The sequence below is a fragment of the Pagrus pagrus genome (assembly GCF_965226575.1).
Source record: "Pagrus pagrus genome assembly, chromosome: 2".
Lineage (NCBI taxonomy): Eukaryota > Metazoa > Chordata > Actinopteri > Spariformes > Sparidae > Pagrus > Pagrus pagrus.
Window position 1 is genome coordinate 19,814,808 of NC_140186.1, and position 26,762 is coordinate 19,841,569.

Consider the following 26,762-nt stretch of genomic DNA (forward strand, 5'->3'; position numbering starts at 1 on the left):
GCCGCAGTGTGTGTGACTGTGAAGCGCAGAAGCGTTTGAACGCAGCCGAGAGCTACAACCAGATACTAGCGGCTGATTTCAGTCTTGTTTGCCTGCACTACTCCTCCGCCGTGCCCAGGATGTGGGTTTGTCTGTTAAACGATGTGTGCGTGGTGAATGAATGGCAGCGGCACTGAGCTGGAGACACTTTGCCTGGGACTCTTTGGACTCTTTGGACACATACAGAGGCTATGGATGCTGGACAGTAAACTGCAGGTAAGACAATGAGGCAGTGATGGGTTTATTTTATTATGAAGGGCATGTGCTCCCTTCTCTTTGGGCTTGGACGGGGACAGCAGTCACTGACTGTCACCCTGATGAGTTCAGTGACTCCCTGACTGACACTAGACTAGAGTTAACATCTTTGCATAAACATGTGAATATCTGAGAATATGATGGTTTGTGGCAATATTGTATAGCTTAATTTATCTATTATGATGTTATATTGACATCTTGGAGACTCTTTAAAGCTGATTTTGTCAGTCAACTTTCTGTGTCATCTTGTTTTGACTCATGTAAATATGTTTTTTATTTCTCTGCAATGTGAAAGCCTCTGGTGTCTTGTTTTCTGTCAGAGGGGCTGATGGGCAGCGTCAGTCTCGCAGTGATGGGAAAAGCAGGGCTGTGATGTTGACAGCTCTGCCCTCTGTTAGCCCACAGACCCCCCACTGTGATACCATTTTGGGAACTTCTGCTTTTTCATAAGCTCGATATGATTCATGCTTTTAATAAACGCTGAGGAAGTGGAGAAGCAGAGGCACGTGTTAGTCGCCTGGACGTTATCTTATTTATCTCATCTGTGTCTGTGTTTGAATCTGTTAAAGGGAACATTTGTCAGATAGCGTGATCTGTGTCAGCACCTTGAAGTGTATGGTGTGGTGATATAGGGTCATGGGGTAATTACATTGGCTGTAGTTGGTTTTACAAATACTGCACTGAAAAGTGGCAACCAGGATGTTGAGTCTTCTTCACTGTCATTAAGCATAAGTTCAGTCTGACACGACAGTCTGTCAGTGGTCTTTGAGGACTCCACCCTATAGAAACTGTACCGAGCCAACGCCTGAACTCAACATCCTTTTTACTACATAAACCAACGACTTGTCAGCCAGACCAGGTGCAGTACATGTGCCTTTTGTAGAGGAGCTGACTTTTAATTCAGGTATTCATAAGTGGTAATAACTAAAGATGGTAAATTGTGGCCTAAAGTGACAAACAAATCATTTCTTTATTTGTCTAGTTCAGGTCTCAAGTTGAGCAAGCTACTCCACCATTTAAACATTGCACTCTTTCGGACTCACGATGGACTATTTAAAAAAAAAAAGAATTAAAACCAGAATCCAAAATATGGACCTTTTCATCACTCACAAAACCTGTCGCCTACATTACCCACGATTCAGCTTGACCAGTTTTTTCAAACATGTAGTCTTCAGACCCAGCCGACACTGACTCAAGTGACATCACTTGAGGTAATTTATCAGCCTCGCTCAGTTCCCTCTGGAGCAACAAAAGGCTTTATAACACTTTTTTCAGATATGCAGTAGTAAACAGCTGTAAAGTGTAAAATTTGTGGTTTTCCTTTAAGTCTTAAATCAGTGAAGTAGCAAGTCTCATCAAAACAAGATCCAAGTCAGATCTTCATAAGCAAATAAGAAAGTAAATGGCAGGACTTTCAGATCAGAATGCTGACCTTTAAACTGTTCTTCAAAGTTTTTTGTTTCCTTAATCTGGAACCAGTTTGTCTCAATAAATGGACCAACTCAAGTCTTCGGCGAGTCTGTCCATTTTTCAAGTGTCGAATTCCCATTTTGTGATTCTGACTGAGTCCACATGTCAGTTTCACAATCTATACAGCTCTGCTCTGGATAAAAGATTTGACTCCACAAAATAACAAGTGGCTTAACTTAAATTAGGTCAATGTCTTTAGCCCGAGGTAGATACTGCCTCATGTTTGATTCCCATCAGTGGTTACCAACTATTTAATGACTGAATAAATACCAACATTACAAGTTTTTCTCCATAAGAAAATCCTAAGCATTAAATGCCTGCCTGTCAGATGACAACACACCCTTCCTGTGTAACCAAAGGAAGAGATCATCTAATTTTCTTAGAAATGCTTCAATTACACAATCAGTACCATCAGCTCTCATCCTGTTGAGAAATAAAAACTGCCAGTGTAGGTCATGTGTCGGGCGAACAAAGAAAAAAATTACACAGATTGATGACGTTCATTGGAGGCAGCAGATATTGCCTCCCTTTGTTGTTTACCGCAGATATATTAGATATGAAGCGAACGCCGTCACAGTCTGTTGTTTTTTCTTATTTCACAGCTAGCAGAGGATGACTGCAGTATCCCAGTGCAACACTGTTGTGTGTTATTCACAACATTGCTTCCTGTTTGTCTCTTTATGGCTGTGGTATCACCAAAATCTGCATTTCACCTTTACGGCACACACTTTGAGGTCAACACCCCCGTGTGTGTGTGTGTGTGTGTGTGTGTGCGTGTGTGTGTGTGTGTGAGCATATGCATTTGTGCACATGCACAACACACCTGTTGCTGCAAAACTATGTAGTTTCATTGATGTAAGCCTTAAAGCACACATTTTTAGCACGTTAGAACAGATTTTACAGGATATGGATTTCAACTGGAAATCATGGATACCCGCATCCTCATCATTTGCTGCATGACAAACCCAGAGTTGTTTAGTGTAAAACTGAGCAGACAAGTACTCTGTAACAGGGTCACAATTGACTCCTTGTTTTCTGGAGTTGCGTGTCATAAGCTGATGTAACGCCGTCTGATATTTGCATTCATGATAGTTTCATCAAGTGTTTATCAGTGTTATTGAGGAAGTGAAGCCCAAAGTTTATATAGAGTGGCTCTCTGTTCTCTAAGCGACAGAACAACCTCTATGTTTTGGTGCTGTAGTTAGACTGCTGCGTCTCACTTTATTTTTAAAGCTGATACTTTCAACTTGAGTCACTTCAATGCAGTTGCAAATAAGAATACACTATAGGTTTATTTAAGTTTCAAGTAGATACAGGTACGAGATACAGCAAGGTATTGCAGGGAAGAATCTTCTCCCAGTTGCATTAGATGTAAAGTTTTTTTTGTATAACTTACTTCAGAAAAAAGGCATTAAGATGTAATATGCATTAATTCTGCATTACCCTTTAACTAATTCTGCACAAACCAGGGAATATCCACAAGTTTACTCAAGGTAACAGTGTGTTTTATCACTGCTGCTACTTCCAGGATAGGGAAGTAGGCAAACAAGATTAAATTACGGCGAATAAAACTTGAAAACATTACCTCATCTGTGAACTTTTGCAGCCGAGTCACATCAGATAGATTTTCGTCAGCAGTGGTGGTTGTTTAATGGCGTATACATCAACATCAACATTACAGTATATAAACACCCAACAATGGAGGTCAGCTTCACAGATCGCTGCTGCAGTCAGGCTGATAAACAGGAGTGAAGATAAATCCACTTTGTAATCCTAAAAGTTTAAAAGTAATCTCTGAGCTTTCCTCCCATCTGTAGACAGTTCTGGATCAGCGCAGAATCTGAAGGGACTCCAGGTGTTTATAATCCAGAGCTTCTGGCTCTATTTCAGAGTCTTGAGCTGGCTCTTAGCAGCTAAGCAGTGGCTCTTGTCCCCCTCCCGCTCCGCCCAGCCCTCCACGCAAACATCTTTTGTTTTGTTTTGTTTGGTAGAGATCCCCCTAGTGGCAGAAGTTATGAGAACAGAAGAAGAATCTCTGCTCATGGCCAAGCTCTGACAAGACATGGCCAACATGACGTGGCCAAAAATGGAAATTTCAACATCTGCAATTCCATGACAACTGGGCAGACTCTGTCTGCTGCTGATGCTGATCACATGATATGAACGAAAACTCAGCTGCTGTTTCGTAGATCAATAATACACTTTAATACTCATCTGTGAAATTCATTGCAGTGCTTTGCGAAGGCAAAAACAAAAGATGTGTTTTATGCCACACACTGGTCCACCTTAAACTCCAGCTTCAGTCTATCTGACTGCTGAGCTCTCACCGGTAGCGGTTGTTTGAACTAAAAGGAAGCACTTAGTTACAGTGGAGCTTTGGAGTTGGACCACTGTTGTTTCCTAAAGCCATAAGAGGCCGGTTCACATCCAGTGGGTCAGTGGAGAGAAAGGGGGGGTAACAGCTCTGTGGGCCAGCAGAGGAAGACTGGATGTGAATATCAGACTCTATTAATTCAGCTAAAATGACAGACACACATACTGTACACACACAAGCTCTCCTCCTGGTCTGTGGGAGTATATCTCAGAGTCTGATCACACCACAACAATAGGGAGGCACCTGCTTCCTCAGCTGAGCAGGGAAGCTCTCTTCCTGTTAGGAAGCAGTTGGTAATGGGATCAGTGGGAGAGATGGGAAGCAGCCTGTGAGGAGATGGAAGGAGGGGAGAAAGAGATCGGCATGAGAATGAGACAGAAAGACACAGGTGGAGGTGGAGGTGGAGTGCTGGCAGAGCTCAGTTTGTGTGGGAAACTTGTAACGCCTCACAGTTATTCGTAGAAGTTTGAGTGTTGGGGATCAATGTAGTCTGTGTTCAGAAGAGTCTCCACAACATCATGTTCTGAAGTTGTGTGCTTGTTAAGGCTTACCACATGGATGTTTGCCTGACCTTCATGGTCAAAATGTTGCACCATTGCAGTATTCAACTTATGGACTATAGTGTGACGAGACAGTCCAGTGTAAATCTGTTGTAAGGATTGTTTCAAATTGTTCGTCCACCACACAAACGCTGCTTATTATTGTCTGACTGTTGTGAGTAGAAAAAGTGGAAGTGACCTTGTTGACTCTTAGGGATGTGCTGCATACATCCTCTTATGAAACACCACAGACTCATGCATTCGCAACACCACGAGCATATCTACGTAAACAACTGTCATGACACTCTGGAGTTCGGACGGAACTTTACTGAAGCACTACTCATGTTACCATGGCACCCTAGCTTTCTGAGGAAGAACACCAGTACAAGTACATCAAATCAGTACTCTGTTGTCGTCAGCAGAAATATTACCACAGTTAGTGCTGATAGAGTTGAGAACAACACTTTCACTGGATGGTGCCACCACATATTAGGTCATCACCTCCTTTATTACCTTTACATATGTCCATTGAACCGCATCCTGAATGCAGAAGTCATCACGGCTCTGACTTATTAGTTCCTTCCACTCTCACCGGGCTCTCGTCCAGCTCTGTCCGACCCTGACAATGACCGGAGCCCTCAGCACAAGTGTCCAACACGCTCGGCTCTATACCCCTGCTCAGTGCCACTCGGGACACCTCTTAGACACAATACCTCTCAGGGGAGGAGGCACCGCTGAGAAAAAGGGAGCTACATGGATGTGTTTATGTCTTAAGCTGTTGGTATTGTTATTGAATGGTAACTGTAGGAAAAAGAGTGAAGTGGTGGGGGGGATAATTGAGCTTCATTCCTCTGGCCTCCTGAACTTGGGTTTGCACGAGCTTCCTGCCCCACGTCTTCACCGGTGGTAATGATGAGGTCGGTGGGTCGGATGTTTGTACAGTATGTGTGTGTGGCAGTACTGTATACTATGTCTGTGCAAGCATACGTGTGTGTGATTATGTGCACTATTGTTTGTGTAGCACATGTAACCGGCATGTATGTGTTGACTACTGAATATTCAAACCCAGAGAAAACCACAAGTTTTCTCAAGGTAAGGGTGCGTTTCATTTGGTCACCCATCGCTACTTTTGGCATAGCCCCAAACAGCCAGATGACTCTGTGTGTTAGCCGTAAGCCAGTGAGTAACAGCACAAAGCAAGGTTGGTCTGTGTGTTTGAAATTAAGGACAAGCCTCTCTTAATTCAGCACTCACCAGAGACCCTGGTTCTCTTTCTTCTTTTCCCCTCACTGCTCTGTAATGTTGTTCATGAAGTAAGGTATTTCCCCTCCAGCTTCAGTCGGCAGTCAACAATACAGTACTTACAGAAACACCTGACGATGAAGATCACCTCAGCACATCGCTGCTGCAGTCAGGTTGATAAACAGGAGTGAATCCCAAAAGTGAAGAAATCTCGGAGCTCTCCTTCGATGGTAAACGGCTCCAGATTAGAGCAGAATCCAAAGTGACTGCAGGTGTTTATGCCTCCACAAAGTCTGGCTCTGCACCCAGCCCGACTCTCTGAGCATCTGCAGTCCATCACTCCCCACACAAAAAGAATAGTTTGAGAGGTTTTTAGCTTTCTCGTCGAGCGTTAGATGGGAAATGGCTACGGATTCAAACTGAAAATGTGGAGAAAAGGCTATCCTGGCTCTGTGCAGGGTGACAAAATACATATCTAAAGCTCACCTATTACATGTTACATCTTGTTTGTTTAATTAATCTTAAAAAGACACAATAAAAACAACACATTATCATTTTACAGGGTTTGTTAGCTCGGTGCACTAAGTGAAAGTTTTGGTATCATCATGATTTTGCCAGAAATCTTTGAAGCAGTCCAGATAATATTGTTTTTATGCTTTGCTTTTGTATATACAAAACAAAGAAGATATAACATAATACTGAGCTTTGGTTAGCCAGTAGAAGAATTCTGGTAACCTTCAGACAGTATATTAGCTACAGACAAATGAGGGTGATGGAAAAAATATGAATATTTCCCAAAATGTCATGCTATTGGTTTAAAGTTTAAAGTTTACTGTGTGTGTGTGTGTGTGTGTGTGTGTGTGTGTGTGTGTGTGTGTGTGTGTGTGTGTGTGTGTGTGTGTGTGTGTGTGTGTGTGTGTATGTGTGTGTGTCAGGTAGGGTTATCAGGTGAGTGGGTGTGTAAGAGCAAGTGAGTCACCCATTAACACTCATTTGACAGGCACCATTTATTTCTAGCTTTCATGTGAAATGGGGAATTCGTTAAACGCTCTGGGGAAAGTTTGAGAAGATGTAATCAGGCAAAAACAGAGTTGCTCACCTCTGTCTCATTTCTGACTTCGCTCTGTAAGAACTCAGCTATCAGCCAGATTGCTTATTTTTCCATCATCAAAACAAGCTGATGAATAATGTACGTACATTAGCTCCGATGAAGAGAATTCAATTTTTTGAGAATTTGGCTTTGTGAGTCACTGACAACAGCAAATAAATGCTGAGCTGCTCAACTTCTCAAACAGGAAATCTTTATAAAGCTTTGCTCTCTTTTTTTTGGGAAGTATGTTTTTTCCGCTTCGTAAATTTGGATGTTTTCCAATAAACACACACTATGGAAAAGTGTATGTGGTAAGAGGAGCTTTAAAAATATATCAAGCACTGACATATCACATTACCAACCACCATGGAACTTCTCTTCTGATCTCACCCCAATGAATATTTATGAACTGTTGCAGTATATTTTTAATGCTGGTATTTGTCTAAAACACCAAGGCCTTACACACTGTGACAAAATATATCAGATTCTCAAAAACAGACATCTCAAAAACATGTTTGTTCATATCATCTCTCAACTGATCACAGGTCACACCCATGTTCCCATCTACAGAGGTTGTTAGTCATTGAGCAAAGTCATCCAAGTGTTTTTGAAGTGAACAATGTGATGAAATCTAGTTCTTACCAGAAAGTCAAAGAAATTACTAATATGTGGATAATTAAATATTGGAAACTATCAGATAAAACCTGACACAAGCTAGAGGCTTCGTCTGAAAAGCTATAGTTTAAATGGATCAGATCTAACCAAATTGCTTTAGTCGTCTTAGCTGCCTACACGACATAACATCCTACACACCATTTGTGTGATAAATGCCAAATTCGATGACATTACTTTCATGTTACTAATAATGTCAGGGTTAATCTTGTGTAGCTGGACTCCATCTCAATAAGCTGTTGGAAGTCTTTTTCATGTAATAAATAAATAAACAGATATTCAGTAGATTTAGGTGAGGGATGGTGGAGTGTGGTGCTGATGATCATCAAAGTAAAAACATCTCCAAACCTCAAAGAGCCCAACACCACAGGACAGCAAAATACCGCATGTGCACTTTGTGATGATTATTGAGACTGATCATATCAGTTGTGAGAAGTCCCCCCTCAGTGACACCTGCACCCCTCCAAGGGAATTCAGAAATCTACCAATGTTGTAGTAACCATGAAGAAGTGGTCACTGAAAATTTTGAGCATGTGGCTTCTGTTTTTATTGTAGCATTTTTCTGGTTTGGAAAGCAGTCTATAAACTATGAATGTTGTTTATCTAAAAGCAGCCAGGATTTATAAACTCAACTTTTCAGTCACTGATGGGACTTCCCTGGCACCTTGCTATGCACATAGCTTCTGATGGGATGTGTTCATAACAGAACTGAAACAAGTCACCACACCTGTGTTGTCCTCAGATGCTGTGTGAAGAACAGCCATATGCACTGATAAACTGAAAGTTATAAAAGTGAAGTTCAGCATGTCCTGATGAGTCAGTGTGGTGTACTGTAGATATGTTGTACTTATAATGTTGTGGTCGTACTGGAATGATATATTTCACTATTCACCGCGTCTCTGATCCACAGCTTTGTTTCACAACTGAATCTAATAACTGAAATCACTGATGACTGTTTTTCTCTCACAATAAAAGTCATACAGTGAAAATTGTGGGCTTGTTTTGCTTTGAGTAAAGTTTAAATTTCATTCAGGAAACAAACAACTAATAATGTATTTACTGCCAGTAAAAGGGTATATCTGCAAATGTCAATGTCTGGATGTATTTTGCAGAGGTAGATGTTGTTTGTTGTTGTATGATTTAACATTTTAAACGTATCACAGAACATGATTTGCTAACGTGGCATCCGTCAATATTTTTTAAGAGTTTTAGAGACAGGGGTCAATCATGTGTACTGATGTTTCAGGAACTATGACAACAGAAAAGCAAAACAAGCAACCCCTTGTCTGTTTTCCTTCCCCTTAGAAAGCTCCTTTTATGGTTTGCGTATCAAATTTTTTCAACTAATTTCCATACTCAGCGGGTGATCAGCCCTCATGCAAAACATACTGCAACACATAATGCCAATGAACAGAGAGGAGCATGTTTGTGCATGCATGTCAATATTATCTATGTTTAGATAATATTCCACAGAATCCATGAATGGAAGTGGAGTTATGTAACGTGTTTTGATGTTTAATACCCGCTCGATCTCTCATCCCTCCACAGAAGCTGAGCGGTGAAGATGCAGCACACCTCGTGCACAGAGGACAGGATCCAGCATGCTCTGGACAGGTGTCTGGACGGGCTGAGACAAAGCCCCACAGCTGCACACCACTGGAACGGTAAGACTGCAGCAGCTAGAGATGAGAACCACAGCTGAGATTAGGGCAGGCAGCAGTGAAGCGTGTAACGACTAAATATGTTTCTGCACTGATACAATGAGGAGGATTGAATTCCTGTGTATCTTTTTTAGTCAAAACTTTACTTCTTAGAGATGAAAAAGTGTTTTTTTTGTATGGTTACAAAATATTTTGGGGCAAAAACAACAAAAAAACAACAAGACAGTTAGACAGTTTCTTGCCTTTGAAACAAGTGAACTGTCTAACGACAAGGTTCTTTATCACTGAAATACTGCGTTCTAGGTCACTGTTCCTTATAGTAAATGTTATATGATATATTTGACTAGAAATTGTTTTGCTGTGTACAGCGTTCAAAAGGATTGTTTTTGTCTATAGGCCAAATGGCAAGTGGATATTTATATTTTACACACTACTCAATAGATTACCATTGGCTGGTGAGTAAAGCAAATCTACCAGCTACACATGCTAAATTTGTGTAACTCTGGCAAGATGCACCTTGTCCACATCTGCATCTAGATCTGCACAAAAAACAAAAAAATACACTGTATCTGCAGCCACACCAAACTATATCAGTTCGTTGTCTTATGTCTAGTGTTTCCAGCACGCTGTAGCTCAGGTGGTAGAGCAAGTTATCAACTTTTTTCACATCAGGAATGTTGATATGTCATAGCAGGAAAAGCACAAGTGTATTTAATAACATTAACTATGGCTGCCCTCCACTTAGGGGATGTCCCGAAACTGTGTGTGCCAGCTAACTGGAATACCTTTCTGAGTCACTGAGCTATTGTTAACGTCCTCCTCCAGTCAAACATGTGTTTGTCCTCTTCATTTGAATGTTTGAGCTTCACTGCATAGAGTGATTTTTGTGCAGTTTGACACTTTCACAATTATTGCTGAAAGTGTAAATCATCCTGGCAAGTGATAGGACGGCAGACTGGCTGAGACAGAGACACCATTCACCCTATTACAAGACACTGTACCATCAACATGATTTGAAGCTGTTATTTTAAAAAGGTAAAAAAAAAGTTACATTATATAGCTATAAGGGGCCGGCCTGCAGGCGTGATTTATGACATCACAAATCATTTAGAGCCAATCCTGGTCCAATATTCAGCACAACCCACGTGTGAATTGGAAACTTGAAGCTCACAGTGTTCCTGTAGGACCCAAACGCGGACACCAAGACAGGGAGATGGTTACAGGAAAATCATTTTAAAGGCAAAGGTGGAGGGCAGTGGAAGTGGCTCAGGCAGGTGGTAACGCAGGTGGCTCTACAAGTGTTGTGGCAGAGACTCACAGTGGTGTTGGCTGAGGTGTAGGTGGAGGCTTTGGAGTGCGTAACACCGAGGATCCGCAGTGGAGTGTAGGCAGGTTGCAGAGGCGCTGGAGGCTAGGTGGTAGGTTGGCAAAGACGCTGGAACTTGGAGTTAGGTCGATCACTGGAAAGGTCTAGGGGAGACAATGTTTGTGAGGTAACAAACACAATGACACAAGAGACTAGATTCATAGGAGATGGCACAATCGAAGAAGCCGTGGACCACATCAGGGAGACAATATAATCTGGCAGTGAGTAGAGAGAAGAGCAGAGTATTTAAGATGACACTGATGATCAGATGTGCTGCAGGTGTGTGAGAGTAGGCAGCTCCAGCCAGAAGGAAAGCCACGCCCAGCCTCTACAGAGCACCACTGAGAGCAACAAAACTCATAATCATGACGGTAATTATACTTGGCTTCCCTGCAAAACTCATGTCAGACCCACACTAGAATTGTTTTTTATGTATGACTATGTGTGGAGGCGATAAGCTATTGTGTGTTTCCTGCCACAAGTCAAAATGCCAGCTCTGAAAGTTTAATTTAATTTAGTTTAGTTGTCATGTGCCTCAGCCAAATTAATGTGAAATCAAATATAAGCCTTTTATTCATGTTTTTTGGCTGGTGTGTTGATCCAGAGCCACTTACAGCTATTGAGCCATTCTGCTCAAGTCCTTGTGGCTTTACAGTTAGGTTAAAACCTGTTATTTTCTGTTTTCAAGAAAGTAAAAGCAACACATTTTCTCAGAAACTTCAACCCCAGTACACACGTTTGGATGTCATACGTGCTGTTTGCAGTGCTGACTCGAACAGAAGGCAGTTGTTTGTTCTCACTCTTTCAACACAAGTGCGGCGTGTGACAGGCGCACAAGGCATATGAGCAAAGAAGTGTCTGAGCTTGTTGTTGATGACACTGTTGCTATAAGATCATCCGGGGACCATGTTATTGGGTGCTGGAGGAAGTTGTGAGAATAGACAGCTGGGAGGAAGTGGTGGTACAGACCGCACTGTGTGAGTGAGGCATCGCGAGGCAGGAGCCACGGTGGCGTAGGGTGTGAAAACAGATCGCTGATCAAATTGGCATCAGCCTCCCGCACATTGACCTGTGCCAGATGGAGTGATGCACACACATGTTGTAGGTTGTGCTGAGAGGTTGTGATCTCAACAAGTTTGCTTTTCATGTTTTTGTCTCCACTTCACTGCTTTTTCATGACATAGGCCTTCATGTCCAGGTATGTGTATGTTGTGTATGAGTGTTATCAATTTGCACTTGTTAGCCAGTAGCCATCTACTCAAGAACTGAGATAATCAAATTGACATCTCACCAGCTGCTTCATTTCCAGTGCTGGCATCCTATAAATAGATAAACCCAGAGAGTCCTTCAGTAAATACTGATGATGGTCACAAAGAACTTTAGAGAAAAACAGCAACCGACATGTTTCTTGGAAAACATTTCTGTGTAACCTGAACAACTGCTGATGTGCTACTTCCTTGGAAACTGAGCTCCTTAGAGACGCCCTCGGAGTCGTTGAGACCGAGGGATCGAATGGAAAGTAAGGTGCTTGTGAGGAGTCAGCAAACGCTCAGTTGTTTTTGTGAGTGTGATAGATCTGAGATTGGTGTCGTTGAGATACTGTAGTCGCAGCTCTCTATCTCTATCTGTATTTATCTAATGTTTCCATTTCACCCCATAATAGAAAACTTGCAATCAAAGCATTTGCGTTTACATGAAAAGTTTCCAGTGGACTTATGTTGAAAAAGGTGTTCAACAGTTTATAAAATTGTCCAACCTGTGAGTCTGGTTATTCCCTTCTGATCCTTCAAATTTTCTTTATTTTTGAAACGCAAAGTTCCAAAACACTTTCTCCGGGGAGGATACCTTAACGTTGTTTTCTTGCAACAGGAAATCTGTCCTGGCAGTGTACAAACATCCTAACTGAAACACTGAACAAAAGGTGATAAAAAAGACACACCCGTGAAGTACACCAGAACTGACAGTTATGAGCTTTAAAGCCCTGGCGTGAGTAGCTCAAAACCTGCATATGCCTCATGCCAGCCTGAGACCCAAGCGTTGTCTGACACCTTCTTCGTAAACACAATGTTGTATGTTAGGTGCGCTTTCAGTCTTATAAGCTAAGATGTGTTTGATTTCACAAAGGAAATGAAATACCTCATGTTAACCAGAGTTTCAGGTTGCAATAGATAATAAACGTTGGTGTAATTGTTTCCTTCTTGTTTCTTGATAATATGCAGAAAGTGTGTTCACCTACTATGGATATTGTATATGGTTGTGCTCTTAAGCTTCATCGCTTGTACACCATCGATCAGTGTTATCAATGCTACAACTGAGTGGTCATCACTGCAAGTGCATAGACAAACTCACTGGGTGACTTTGATTCAGATATTCCACCTAGACTGGTTTCTACACTCTCAGAAAGCAAAACCAATATGGCCGTGCAATCAAACTATCTCACTTATGGTCCCTCCCAATGTTGTTAAAAGATGTTAAATCATTGGAAATGAGCACTCTTTATCAATGTTATGTTCTATTTGGATAGTCACTGGAGAAGTGTTAACTGTTTGTTGCTTATGTTGTCTGTATTTTAAGTTTTATGGTGATTTCTTCCTTCTTAAAACAGAAATTGTAATCACTAAACAAGCTAGATACATTTGACGTTTTTCAGTCAGGGCTCCCTGTCTCAACAGAAAGTGTGCATTTATTGCTTGCATGTTAAAAGCACGAACGCAGAACCTGTCTAGTTGTACCACAATGTGCAACTATCAATACATCGCTGATCAGAGCGTTCTTTAATTAGCTTTGCTGTTGTCAGAATTTACACCAGCCAAGTTAAGCAGTGATAACCACAGTAAATAATATATTTTCATATTGATGGTCATATACAGATGTAACTACAGTTTACAAGAACAACTAGTCCTTTTAGTTTACATTCCTAGAAAGTTTGAACCCTCCCGCTGCACTGGTCAGCAACAGGTGAGACTGAACCCTGCACCAGTAGTGTTGTACTTTCTTTAATTCTACCCACCGATTGATCTATCACAAGAACATGTAATAGGGCGTAGCATTACTCATATTATCAGAAGATTTTATGGTGAGGACTTGAGAGGTTACAGTAAAATAAGCTTTTCTGCCATGAGAAATTTTTGTGTTTGCTTTCACATGCAGCAATGAGTCTTTTTGGGGTTGGACTAAAATTGTTGTGGTACATAGCTTGGTGTGGTTTTCTGTGTGTGTTATATTTGTGCATTAACATGAATCACCCTTACAGTGCTGATGTGCTCGGCGGGTCAGTCGATGAACCGCTGGAGCCTGGAGGAGATGGTGAAGAGGGACCCTGAGAACTTCCTCATCCTCTTACAACAGATCATCAGGAAGACCAAAGAGGTGAGAGGGCAAAGGTCAAAGTCCATGGTCAAAGAGGATACATTGTGCGTTGTATAGTTTGTGTATTAATGTCTTGTTGTCTTTCTGTCTCTCCCAATGTGTGTGTGTTCAGGCTCAGGAGCAGTGTCAGTATGAGCTGGTGGCTCCCCTCGCCATCATGTTCTCCTCCACGCTGCTTCAGGTACAAATCATCCAAATGTTATAAAAGCCTTTAACCTTTTGACACCTCTTTTTATCTCTCAGGGTGTTTCACATGTGTAGAGCACAGTCCATCCAAAGGTCAATCAGTTCCTCAATTCAAACCACTACAATCTCTTTAATGCTAGACAAGCCTCTAGCAAAAACACCACGTCATTAGAAATCTGATTGATTCATTGCTGGTTAGACAGCTGGCTGGTGAAGAGAAAACACACTGGGCTGTCAGAGCCAACACTGATTGCTTCATTAGGTTAACATGATTTTATACACATAATGGTTTGAAAGAAGAGTAAAAGAATCCATCTATCACCCACCTACAATGCAGTACTGAGTTCCCTCCTCAGACAGCTCAACAACCATTCACACCTGGGCTCACCTAGCCCTAGCAACCCACATGAAGGCCTGTTGGGTCAACGACCCACAAGTGGCCCTAATGACTCTGTAAGTTAGTTAGAACTGAAGAAGCCTCTTGGATGAGAGGTGAAGCGTCTTCAAGAAACTGAAACATGTCTAGATGCGTACGATACAGCACCTAGAATTACCATGATCTGGATGACCCTCATCAACATGTTTGACTATAATGCAACATACTTGTTGCGACTGTCCTTGTGTTTTTCAGTAGGAAGTGAGAACCCAGAGTTCAGTTTCAACTGTGTAGCAACAGATCATGTTACAGCTTTGAGGTTTTGTAATGACGCGACAAATGTACCTTTGGTTGTTCGTCATAAAGCCTGTAATATGCTAAAACACTGGATGGTGAAACAACAGCACATTATTACACTGAACTGGGTGAATTACCTCAAAACGTATGTGACGTGATTTTAGTTAATGATGTAATAACGGATAAGAAGAAGAAGAATCACTCATATGAGCCAATATTGTCATCATATTGTCAGTTTAAGCTTTTTTTCACAAAAGCCACTGGTCGAATTTACAGATTTTATTACATATCAGATCCATCAAGAGGGTCATTTATACGAAACAATTTTATTGTAAGTTGCTGTGAGGCAAGCTACTTTGCTTCAATTAACCAGTGATTGGTCAAGTGACTAGTCTCATTCATTTATACTCAAAGTTTAGCATTTGACACTGATCTCACTTCTCTCTTTTAGTGTTTGAGTGTCTTTTAACTGTTGGCAAGGGAAATAGGGTGTCATTTGGACTTGGGCAACTCATATTTGTCAATCAAACATAAGATTGAAAATGGACTAATAATGAACAAGGCGGCATCTCTAGTCCACACTAGTGTACTGATAACCATGTTCTGAACTTTTACCATACATACATGCACATTGCACCACATACATTCAACATAATTGGTATCATTGTCCACCAAACCTAAATAAAACCCCCCTAAATGCTAAACAATAACCCATGAAGCCTCAAACAGGTTCTTCCCCAAATTTAAACTGTAAAATATGTGATCTATCTTTGCCTGCAGACACCGCACTGTCCAGCAGATACTGAGCTGCTGGAGGAAGCTATCCAGGTGTTCCGCTGCTTTCTCACCTGGCCTGAGCCCTACAGCAGTGTGTGCAGAAACCTCCTCTCCACACTACAGCTGGAGATGAAGGCCCCAGGTAAATATATTTGGGTTCATTTTGTTTAAGGGTCTCTCTGTGTGAGTGTGTGTTCCTGTTTCTGTGCTGTTCTGCTGTCTGTCAACTCTTGTAATGGTCTTCCCCCTAGTGACCACTTAAGGAAATGCATTTAGAGAGACACGTGCAAAAGGTCACTATTTATAGCACAAACACAAGTATCAACAATGGCAATGACAGGAAGATGATAAGGGTTTAGGTTGAACTGGGCACTTCTTCATACTGATCTGAAATGATTTGAATGCGGATGAAACTTCAGCTTTTTTTAAAAGCGGAAGCCCCCTGCGGTGAAGCTCAGAGGAAAGGTCAAAGGAAGTGCGAAAAACAAAGCAACGGACATGAATGAATGTATTTGAATTAACCTAAATAATTAATGTCAAATTGTGTTTTTTAGGTAAATAAAACACTGACTACTTCAGCGCTGCAGCTCATTGATCAAATGTCTTAAATGCTGTAATTTCATGTGTCCAATGCACCAGGACCCTGTGATTCACAACGTTGTATTAGGTCAAGATGTTTCATTAAAAACCATCAATAGATCAAATCAAATTATTTTTCTATTTTCCTCACAGGCATTTCCTTTCAGAGGCTGGTCAGAGAGGAGCAGGGCCTTATCACCTCTAGTCAGTGCTCCAAGACCATGTAAGTCCACACAACAAAACTAAATGCACTAGAGTTTACATGATTTAGGATTTATAGTAATTGAGAAGCTCTTCTTTATTTCATGCTTAACAGGTTTGTATTTGCAAAGAAACCTATTGAGTACACATGCAAACTTTGTTTTTACCTCTCTTAAAAGCTGCATGAAAATCTATTTCCAGTCCAGTTCAGCCTGTTTGTCATCTTTACACCTTCTGCTTTCTTGTTGAAATACATGTCAGTAGCTCACTGTGAACTTATCTGATCTGGCGCCATACTTGTAAAGTTAAGATATCAGCACAGTTTCCTCCAGTTATCTGAATTATAGCACTTAGGTGGTTAGCACTTACAGTAGGAAAGTCCCCGTTCATCCCCCTCTACACCCAACACCATCTAACCCCGCAACAGCATCCTGTTTGCGTCTTCGCTTCTGAATTTGTGTCCATGTTATTAATGACTCCGTCCGTCTGTTACCTTGCAGGACCGTGCTGCTGATGAACCCGAGCGAGGTGCCGGCTGACTTTCTCTCAGTGGCTGGTCAGCTCAGTCGCGTTGAGCACTCGGAGAAGGAGACCTACATCAACCTGATCAAACACGCCTTCCAGTCCACACTAGGCACCAAGTACCCCCTCCATCACATCCACAGAGCCCTGCAGGTATGTTCTCAGAGCAGAGTCAGAATCTGCAGACAGTTCTCAAAGACAAAAACACTATATTTTAAGTTTAATTTGCGAAAAATGTCCTTTGTGGTATGCCGTTACTTTATAAAATCAATTGTTATTTACAGACAGAGAGAGTTTATAATGAAATCTGACCCATCAGTAAGAACTATATTGTCCATGAAAGGTCTAGTGTGTAGGATTTAAGCGGATCTCTTAGAAGAAATGGAAAACAATATTCAGAATTGTGTTTTCATTAGTGTATAATAGTAGTTTCATGATTCTCCACATCCAGGATTCGATTTATCTTTTAAATTTAAAGTCCAACTTAAAAGAAAGTTGATTGTTGAGTCTATTTCCCAACTTGTCACATACTGAAGCTTTGGGTTGGTAGGTTGAATTAGATTCATCAATCCACTTTCTTACAAATTCGATCTTTAAGGTCAGGATCCAATAATTTTTTTTCCAGCACTGACAGCTATGTGATTGTTGGACTATCGAGAAGATAACAGATCACTGGTTTTACGCCCTGACATCTTGGGGGTGGGGAAGGGATTTCTGATCCTGCTTTTGATCCAGTGATCAAAACTGAAAGCTTATTTTCATTTTATTGTCAAAATCCTGACAGTCCTTTTGTACAGTCACCTCAAGTTAAGAGTGGTGTTTTCGTTACCTTAGATTGAGACTTTATATCTACAGAGGAAACATGACCTCTTCCATGGAGTCCACCATATTTCGAAAGTAGCCCAGAACGGACAAACCAAACACTGGCTCCAGAGAGGGCCTTTCACATTTTTCACACTTTAAGTGGCTACTGTTGTGGAGGGAGGTGTATTTTTTTGGTTTAATTCTGCAACTTCAAAGATAGATGCCACTAAGTCCAGCACACTGTACCTTCAAAACCTGTTTGTATGCATTTAAACAGACTACCAGGAGTTTAAAGCATTTCAAGATATTAAATGCATTATACCAGCAATAATGACAAAATCTGTATCATAAATGTACTCTTCACTGCATCCATACTTTTGAGGAAGAGGTTAATATGAACCATTAGAAAGTGTGTAATCATTCAAAGTGGCAACAGCCCTCGTGCCCAGTGGGAGACAAAATTGTGACAAAGTTTAAAGGGAAGCCATCAAAACTCAGATTGTTTCATTATTCTATATATATTGCATGGTGCAATCTAAATTTACTTCATATAGATATGTTACAGGGTTAGGGTTACAGCAAAAAACTTGTCAATTGCAAGTGTAAAGAATTAGACAAGAAATCAATACAAGAATGTGTCAAGACGTTTTACGTTTACCGTATCATGAACACTCTTTGCAGGCAAAAACTGTGCATGAACTGGGGGAGATCTTCTCCACAGTAACTGATGTCTTAGAGGCGGCCGCTGCAATGAGTGACCCTCTGAAGGGCCGCAGTCATGTAATCCAGGAACTTGAGCTACTAAGGGAGGAGATGAGAATCCCAGCATCCAATGGGAGGAAGTCTGATGGTAGGAGGGCATGTTTCATGATCTGGGGGATATAATATAGACAGTTTATACATGATAAAGATATTCAGTTTCAATTATTTCTCTTTTTTCTCTCTTTTTGCTATCATTGTTTTCAGGAATGCTACAAACTCTACCATTGCCTACAGCCAAATGTTACATGTTTCACTGGGAAAAAGACAATTTTGGTAAAGTACTCTGCATGACACTGATACTATTAATTCATACATGGGAATTATCAGTCTCCCCTCCTTCTTTCAGCATCATCCAATTCCCAAATGTTATATAAGAGAAATACAAATCATATTTCCAATGCAAAGAGTATTTAATTTGTTTGAGTAGATTTTGTGTCTTTTCTTATTGCTAACTATGATTGGTGTGTCTACTCTGATGCAGATGTTCTGAACACCCTTTTGGAGCATGACCCTGACCAACTGGTGACTCTCGGGCAACCTGAGGAGGAAGAGGGGGAAGACATCGATGATGATGATGATGAGGAGGAGGATCTTACAGAGATGGATGGAGAGGAAGAGGAGGAAGAAGAAGATAAAGACAATGAGGAACATAGTGTGGAATTGCCTTCAATGTCTCTCATCCCAATTGGCTGCAACTCCAACCCTCGTGCGTCCACGTTCTCCACCATCTCCTCGGTGTCCACTGCCTCCAAAGACTCCATGTTCTCAACCTTGTCTGTAACCTCAGAGTCCTACGCTCCATCCCTCTTCTCTGTCACTTCTGGAGCTGATAGTGACTACTATGAAGACTCGGATGACTACATATGCTCCTCTCCCATTGCTGACAAATGTTCGCCAAAGTCCGTCAAAACTTCTGCTCGACTCAGTCAGCACTTCTACCGGCTGTTCATCAAACCCAAGAGCCCTCGGTTACTGTATCGGGCCAAAAGCTTAGGAAACACAGAATCAAAAGACATTTTAGTGGTGCGAGACAGGCGCTCCAACTCCCTACCACAGCAAGTCAAGTTACGTAGTCCTGAGCCCCAACTACAAAGTCAAACTCTCAGACACGTCTGCTTCCGAAGGAGGCCTATTCTCAGTAGTGATGAGGACAGTAAGAATATTACACTGAGGGTGGTGGTGTTTGGTGCTGATCATGTGGCAGGGAAGGTGGCACGGGCCTACAACAGCTTGAGGAGGAAGGAGAGTGCATGTCCACGTCTCAGCAGGGCCTTCAAGCTTCAGTTCTACTTTGTGCCTGTGAAGAAGGACTCGGCGGCAGGGCCAGGGAGTCGGAGGTCTTCTATTCCTGTAAAAGGAGCAGTCATGTCTAACGTAAGTAGAAGAAAACTCTACCCAAACTCCATACATTCAACACCGGTTTTTCATATTAACTAAGCTGTCAAAGAGCTGAGTTGAACCGTACAGAGTAAAGAAAAACAGATTTTGTGATGTAGATGCACAAAAACACATATCTATAGGATAATTCCACTGTTTGGTTGTAATTGTAACCTTTGCTACAGCAGGTTCTTCACCTCACAGGGGATAGTACTAATGACATCGCCCATCTCCTCGGCATGTTGGACCCTTGGTACGAAAGAAACACCCTCAGCCTGCTAAAACTGCCTGCCAACGTTGTCTGCCAGGTACAACTGCAATATTACTTTTACACTGCACGATCATAGCTAATCCAAAAGTCTGTTATTCAGGTTTATCCAACTGAGAACATGACGGATTTCCGATGTAGTCAAAGAATATGTATTACGTTAATCATCCTGCTGTATAAATGTATTAAATGTTAAATTGGTCTGTATTTCTCTGCAGCAAACCTCAAAGACAGAGTCAGAGTCATATGATAGCTCATATGAGCAGCGTCTGCCCATCCTGGCTGACTTGGTCCTGTACTACTGCCGCTACGCTGCCCGGCCAGCTCTGATCCAGCTCTACCAGGCTGAGGTCAGACACACTTTCACACAGAAACACATGAACACTTACACTATAAAACAGTATACATCTTTGCCTTAGAGCCCTTTTCTTGGGCTTTTTTTCTGCCCAATGGTTGCACCAGCTATATATAAGTGGTGCATTTAAAAATGATGCTGTGTAGCAGAAAAGGTGCCATTTTACCATTAGGGAGTATAATTCTTTGGCATCTTATGATTTGCACCTACCCGAGAGGCATGTGTAACTATTTACGTGTTACTTAGAGTTATATTGTAACGTATCTGTCTGATGCAACCAGTTTCATGATAATGTATAAATCACAACTTACTAATAATATTTACATCATTGCTAGGCTAAGTTTGGATTTACACAAAGCTGGTACAACTGGCTCCTGGAGCCAGACTTTGGCACCCATGTGAGCAGAAATAGGACCCTGATTCCCTCTGGGTGTTTTTGCTAACTTATGAAACACTGGTTCAAATGAAGTCATTGACTGAGGATCTTTGCTGTTGTAGTTGACGTTAGCTTGTGGAGAGAGGAGGACTGAGGTGTTCGTCCACTCCCTGGAGTTGGGTCACACCGCAGGAACACGAGCCATCAAGGCCATGGGTGAGTGTGACACACACATACCAAACACGCCCACATGTCCTAGCAACCTTTCCACAATAAATAAAATCCTCCACATTTTCAACGCAGTGAAATGCATCATCAGTTTTTATGAGGTCCAGACTGGACTAAATTTATGGTAGAGGAACATCTGCTATTTCTATATCATGACTCAGTCTACTTCTACTTTTTTTTGGTTTCACTTGTTGCCACCGCTACTTGCACTTCTGATTTTTGATTTCCTTTGAGAGGTAAAAAATTCAGGGAAAGTGTTTTATTCCTCATTTGGGTGGTTACTGTCGCTCACAATATTCTTCACACAAAAATTATGTAGTTGAAGATTTTCTACATTTAATTCTGTCTGTAAAACGCCAATGCAAAAAATCAAACCTTAATTTTGTTTCACCTGTTCATAAATTTTAAAGGAGACATATTATGCTTTTCAGGTACATAATTTTGTTTTGGGTTACCACTGTAATAGGTTTACATGCTTTAAGTTGTTTACTCATACTCTCCAGTGCTGCAGTGCAAGCATAATAGATGCTAGATGTTAGTAGTCATGTTTAACAGTGTAGTAGGATTATTTTGTACTGTAACTAAAACATACAAACAAACATATTTTCTTATTTTATATAGGTGCTGCCAGTAAACGGTTTGGTATTGACGGTGACCGAGAAGCAGTTCCTCTAAAGTTGGAGGTGGTGTACAACAGGGTAAGATGCTGTTTGATTTTATTCACTATCAAAATTGGTATATTGAAGCTGCAACTTTGCAAGAATTGCCTCATAAATACAGCATTTTATCAACACAAAAACATTTTATTATCTCTTTGGTTAGAGTGCAGGTTCTTTTTTTTTCTTTTTTTTTTTTACTGGTGATAAAGTTTACATAACTCACCAGTGCAGACAGAACAACAAAAGCAAACACAAACAAACAAAAACAAATAAACAAAACAAAAGCAAAAAAAGAAGCATAAAACACTAAACAACAATGAGGGAGACAAAATGGGCAAGTATATAGAAAATACAAACAATAACAAACAGTTAAACATAATGTGGTCAGTCTGTGCAGAGGGAGTGATTATAGTGTAGCGAGAGGGGGGAAAGAGGGAGAAAAAGAGAAAAAAAAATACATATATACATACATGTATACACAGTCTAGTGTGTGAGTGTGTGAGTCATGCACACACATACATGCACACATACACACACACAGGAGAGTGGAGGTTCATGCTGTTTACTCTTATTCAACTGGTTTCGGTTATAAACACTTCTGCACACACAGGAAATGACACATTAAAATTTAGTGATAAAATGCAAGGTCTGCTAAAGAGCAATGAGCACATGCCTTGACCTGATAAACCTAGTGGTCCCTGTCTGCAGTATGAAGCATTAGAGACTATGATGTCTCTCTTTTACTGATGTTATAATAGCTCTTAATCTTTTATCTGTCCCTTATCTTACAAAAAATATTCCCAATACAAAATTCCTGTGCTAGTTAGGCTGCACTTATACACTTTAATCTGTGTCTCATTCCCCAGTAAATTAGGGTTTTTCCAGAACAGCAATAATCCCATTCTCCCTTCTCTTCCCATTCAGGTGGTGATTAGTGGGAGAAGCCAGTGGAAAAGAGAAACCAAAGTTTGTACTTCGGTAAACTTAACCAAAGCGTGCAAGAATCCTGAGGAACTAGGTATGTTACAGCCACTGGCTGCTATAATACTGAGTCACTGAACTGTGTTTAGTTGAGACAACACATTACCTGGGTGGAAATTCAAAACAAGATAACAACTGTTTATTACATTTAATATTTTTTTTTAATAGCAAGTCAACAAGATCATTTATTAATCTCGTTGGAACTGTATTGATTCAGCTACTTGTAAATTATATTTTCCTTTTGATACCTGCATCAGGTGATAATGAAGCAATTGCTGTGTAAGTGTCTTCATAATTTGACTGAAACAATCTCTGTCAGATTCAAAGATGGAGTGCCTGCAGCTCACAATGACTGAAGTCCTGAAGAGACAGAGCGGTAAAAGCAAGAAGGGCTACAACCAGGTGAGCTAGACGTGACATCAGCCTGTCTCGGTGGTTTGTGGTTGAAAATGCTCCGCAGCAGCACGTTTTCATAAACAACTCTGCAACACATTTGCTATGTAAAGACAGAGACCTCATTGCATTCTTGATAGCATCTCAAACTCATCACAGCTGAATCTCTCATCTCACATATGCTGAGAACAAGGTTTTTCAAACTGACAGCTTGATGGAACAAAAAGCCACAACACAGGCAAGACTTGAGTCTGTTTTGCTCGTTTGTGTTCTGACAATAATATTATTTGCTCTCTGTCACCGCTTAATCTCTTAACCTCATTTTAGATTTGCAGCCCTTGATTTGCGACTGTCATAACACCTCAGCAGAACGGAGATGTATTTATATGTTGATTTTTCGCTCAAGGGTGTCTTTTACAACTCAGAGACAAAAACAACTCAGACAAGCAGCAGTAGCAATGACTATCATGTGAAATTATACACAAATGTGCAAACACATTGACACACTTTTAGAGGAATACTCTACCATATAGCATTTTTTTCTCTCTCCAAAAGGTTTATTCATGAGGTGCAATGCATTTAGCTTTCTCTGTTCTTTCCTTTTGTAGCAGCTGAGCACCACAGAGGTAAAGGTGGACAAGGTTCAAGTCAGCGGTGCTGAAAACACAACCTTTGCTGTTTGTCTGGACCAGGATGAGAAAAAAATACTGCAGAGTGTCACAAGGTGTGGGGTTAAGATGAATGCACACACACACATACGCTCATCCTCCTATACTTGTGAGGACCCTTACTGGTGTATCAAATGCTCAAGCCTTCGCTCACATTTACCATTACAACTCAAGCTCCAGCCAAAAGCGTGTTTTAGCCTTTAAACAGCCACAACTTGAAGTAGTGGGGACCAGACAAAATGTCCTCACAATGAAAAAGGTCCTCTACGAAGGTTAAAAACTGAAATCGGATATAGCACTATATGTCTGACCTTGCGTAGCCTAGCCTAAGGTAGCTCCTCTGAACAGGCCTCTGTGTCTTCAACACACTTAAATTCAAGCATCACCTTTGAAGAGTTTCACATGTCAGAGAAATTATTTCTCATTTTAGCAACAGACTGGACAGGCTTATTATTTCTTGTTGCATTATCAAAGCAATCTCTTTGACATCTTCATCGTCTTCATCTCAGTGAACATGCATTTATAGATGAAAAAGTGTTGTTATTTATCTAACAGACGTGTCTCCCTCTGTTCCATATAGATGTGACATCTCAGTGTGCTATAAACCTGACAGCTCCGCTGACTGGAGGCTAAGAAAATCTCAGACCTCAGCCCAAATCCAGCCTCTAAACCCCACCTTCTGCTCCCTCCTCTGCTTGCCCATAGTCACCTTCAGTGGGGCTCTTCCCTGAGACTCTTGACCACCGGTTTGGATGGTTTCGAAAGGAAAGATTCTGTGCTCTGTTATTTATATGCTCTGAATAATAGACACTGACTGCAGAGGGAAAGTACACAGGAAATGCAGGTTTTTCATTTCCGCCTGGTGTCGTGAAGCAGCTCGGGTCAAGTTCATATGATGGCAGGTGATGCAACTGCTGGAGGAGAACTGGAGGACAGGAGGACTGGCCCGGTGGGAGTGCTCAGGAAACTGCAGACGGGGCTTCTCGAGAAACCAAAAGATACAGTCGTGATAACGATGCGTCCAGTTCTCTCTGTATAAAGCAATCATTAACTGTTGTTAAGGAAACTGTCCAGGTTTCAATTCCTCTTTCTATGTTGGCAGAGAAGTGACCTTACCCACAGCAACATTAGAATGTAATTTGGTCAAACAGGGTTAATCTAGCACATGATCTGAGGTGAGGAGACACCCTGATACAAAGAGATGGAATGTAAACATTTAAAGATCCTTTTAGAGACACTTTATGAGTCGGTTTCTGAACTTTTCTTTGGACCAACCTACATAGACTCGAAGACCACAGAACATGTTTCCACCTGCTGAGCAGACTGTACTATATAATGCCTCCATTGGGGAGATTATGGGATTATGTGCCTGTATCTGAGAATGGACACTATGGACTTACACAATATGTAAATATTATGTTTGAAAAATATTTTATTGCATGCTTGAATGTTACACCATAATGTTTTATGTCTGTTATACATGGGCTGGATTGATAATATTTCTCCTAAGGAGTTACAATGAAGTCACAGGTTTTTCTGGAGTTATGAATATGACCAGCAGGGGGCTCTGTTGACCTTTTGACTTTAGGTGAAGTACAGATTACTTCAACAAGTCAAGTCTCACTGTAATAACTGTAATGTAACTTATGTATAGAACATATTTTTGCTCTTTCAAAGTGATAACATTTATTTCATCAAGGGCAGACATGTAAAATATAAAAATCATATTATGGTGCTAAAATACATTCAGATGTACATACTCTTTTGTAAAAGAAAAACCTGATTCATTGCACTTTGCATACTGTAAACTATGACATTTTTAAAGAAATTCTTATTGTTTTGTGATTGCCTGACTGAGATTGAAAAAGTAGCACTGCACAGATATATAAATACAGTATATATATCTTTTATGTAATTAAAGCACTTGAACATTAGATTAAATTAATTAGGTACTTTCATGTTCACATAACAGCATGGCACCACTGTTCTCTCCTTACCTGCCATTTCTGATGGGAATACTTCAAATGCAATAATGAATTTATAACTGTATGTGTATCACCTTTGCAATATCTCAACTTTAATCTTCAATAAAATACATGTCTTCTCCGGGGGATTGATTTTAATCTTGATATTTGCCTTTATTTAAAGAAGTGCTTCTGTACATTACAAACCTGATTGTGTATGCATACACAGGCCCAGTCGTGAAACTTCTACAGACAAATAATTTTACTTTTCACACCACTACATTTATGTGACAGCGATAGTGACTGATTAGTTTTCGCGAAAATGTTAGCATATGATTGTGTGATAAACTTATTTTAAAAGATGATGCACTGTTACTATAAAACCATCACCAGAAGTGGATAGTGGTGTGAGGGGACAACTACTAATGGCTTACCAGCTGATTACAGAAATGCATCAACAGGCTGAAGATGTCACAGACTCAAACAAACTGCATAGAGAATTAAACAAATAAATTACTTTTACTTTAATAATTTATGTACATGTATCTGACATGGTGGTACTTAATAATATAAGCAATTATCTATCTATCTATCTATCTATCTAACTGTCTCTATCTATCTATCTATCTATCTATCTATCTATCTATCTATCTGTCTGTCTCTATAGATCTGTCTGTCTGTCTGTCTGTCTGTCTATATATATATCTGTCTGTCTATCTGTGTGTCTGTCTATCTATATATCTATCTGTCTGTCTATCTGTGTGTCTGTCTATCTATATATCTATCTGTCTATCTATCTGCGTGTCTGTCTATCTATATATCTATCTGTCTGTCTGTCTATCTGTCTGTCTGTCTGTCTGTCTATCTGTGTGTCTGTCTATCTATATATCTATCTGTCTGTCTGTCTGTCTA

General features: G+C 40.7%; 1 protein-coding gene across 4 annotated transcripts; it reads left to right on the forward strand.

Annotated features, from left to right (window-relative positions):
* Positions 1–26,013, forward strand: pik3r5 (phosphoinositide-3-kinase, regulatory subunit 5). 4 transcript variants are annotated; one of them, XM_084380788.1, is made up of 18 exons: positions 1–255; positions 9,230–9,345; positions 13,962–14,077; positions 14,190–14,258; positions 15,717–15,855; positions 16,446–16,515; positions 16,994–17,168; positions 18,501–18,669; positions 18,786–18,854; positions 19,063–19,955; positions 20,144–20,266; positions 20,445–20,576; positions 21,080–21,173; positions 21,807–21,883; positions 22,769–22,862; positions 23,145–23,227; positions 23,827–23,942; positions 24,467–26,013. In XM_084380788.1, exons 2-18 carry the CDS (start codon positions 9,246–9,248, stop codon positions 24,615–24,617), a joined length of 2,670 nt encoding a protein of 889 aa, XP_084236914.1. In that variant the 5' UTR covers positions 1–255; positions 9,230–9,245; the 3' UTR covers positions 24,618–26,013. The 4 variants fall into 4 exon arrangements, with proteins under 4 accessions (XP_084236914.1, XP_084236917.1, XP_084236916.1 ...); XM_084380791.1 differs by having other exon boundaries at positions 23,830–23,942; XM_084380790.1 differs by having other exon boundaries at positions 20,147–20,266.
* The last annotated feature ends 749 nt before the right edge of the window (positions 26,014–26,762 follow it).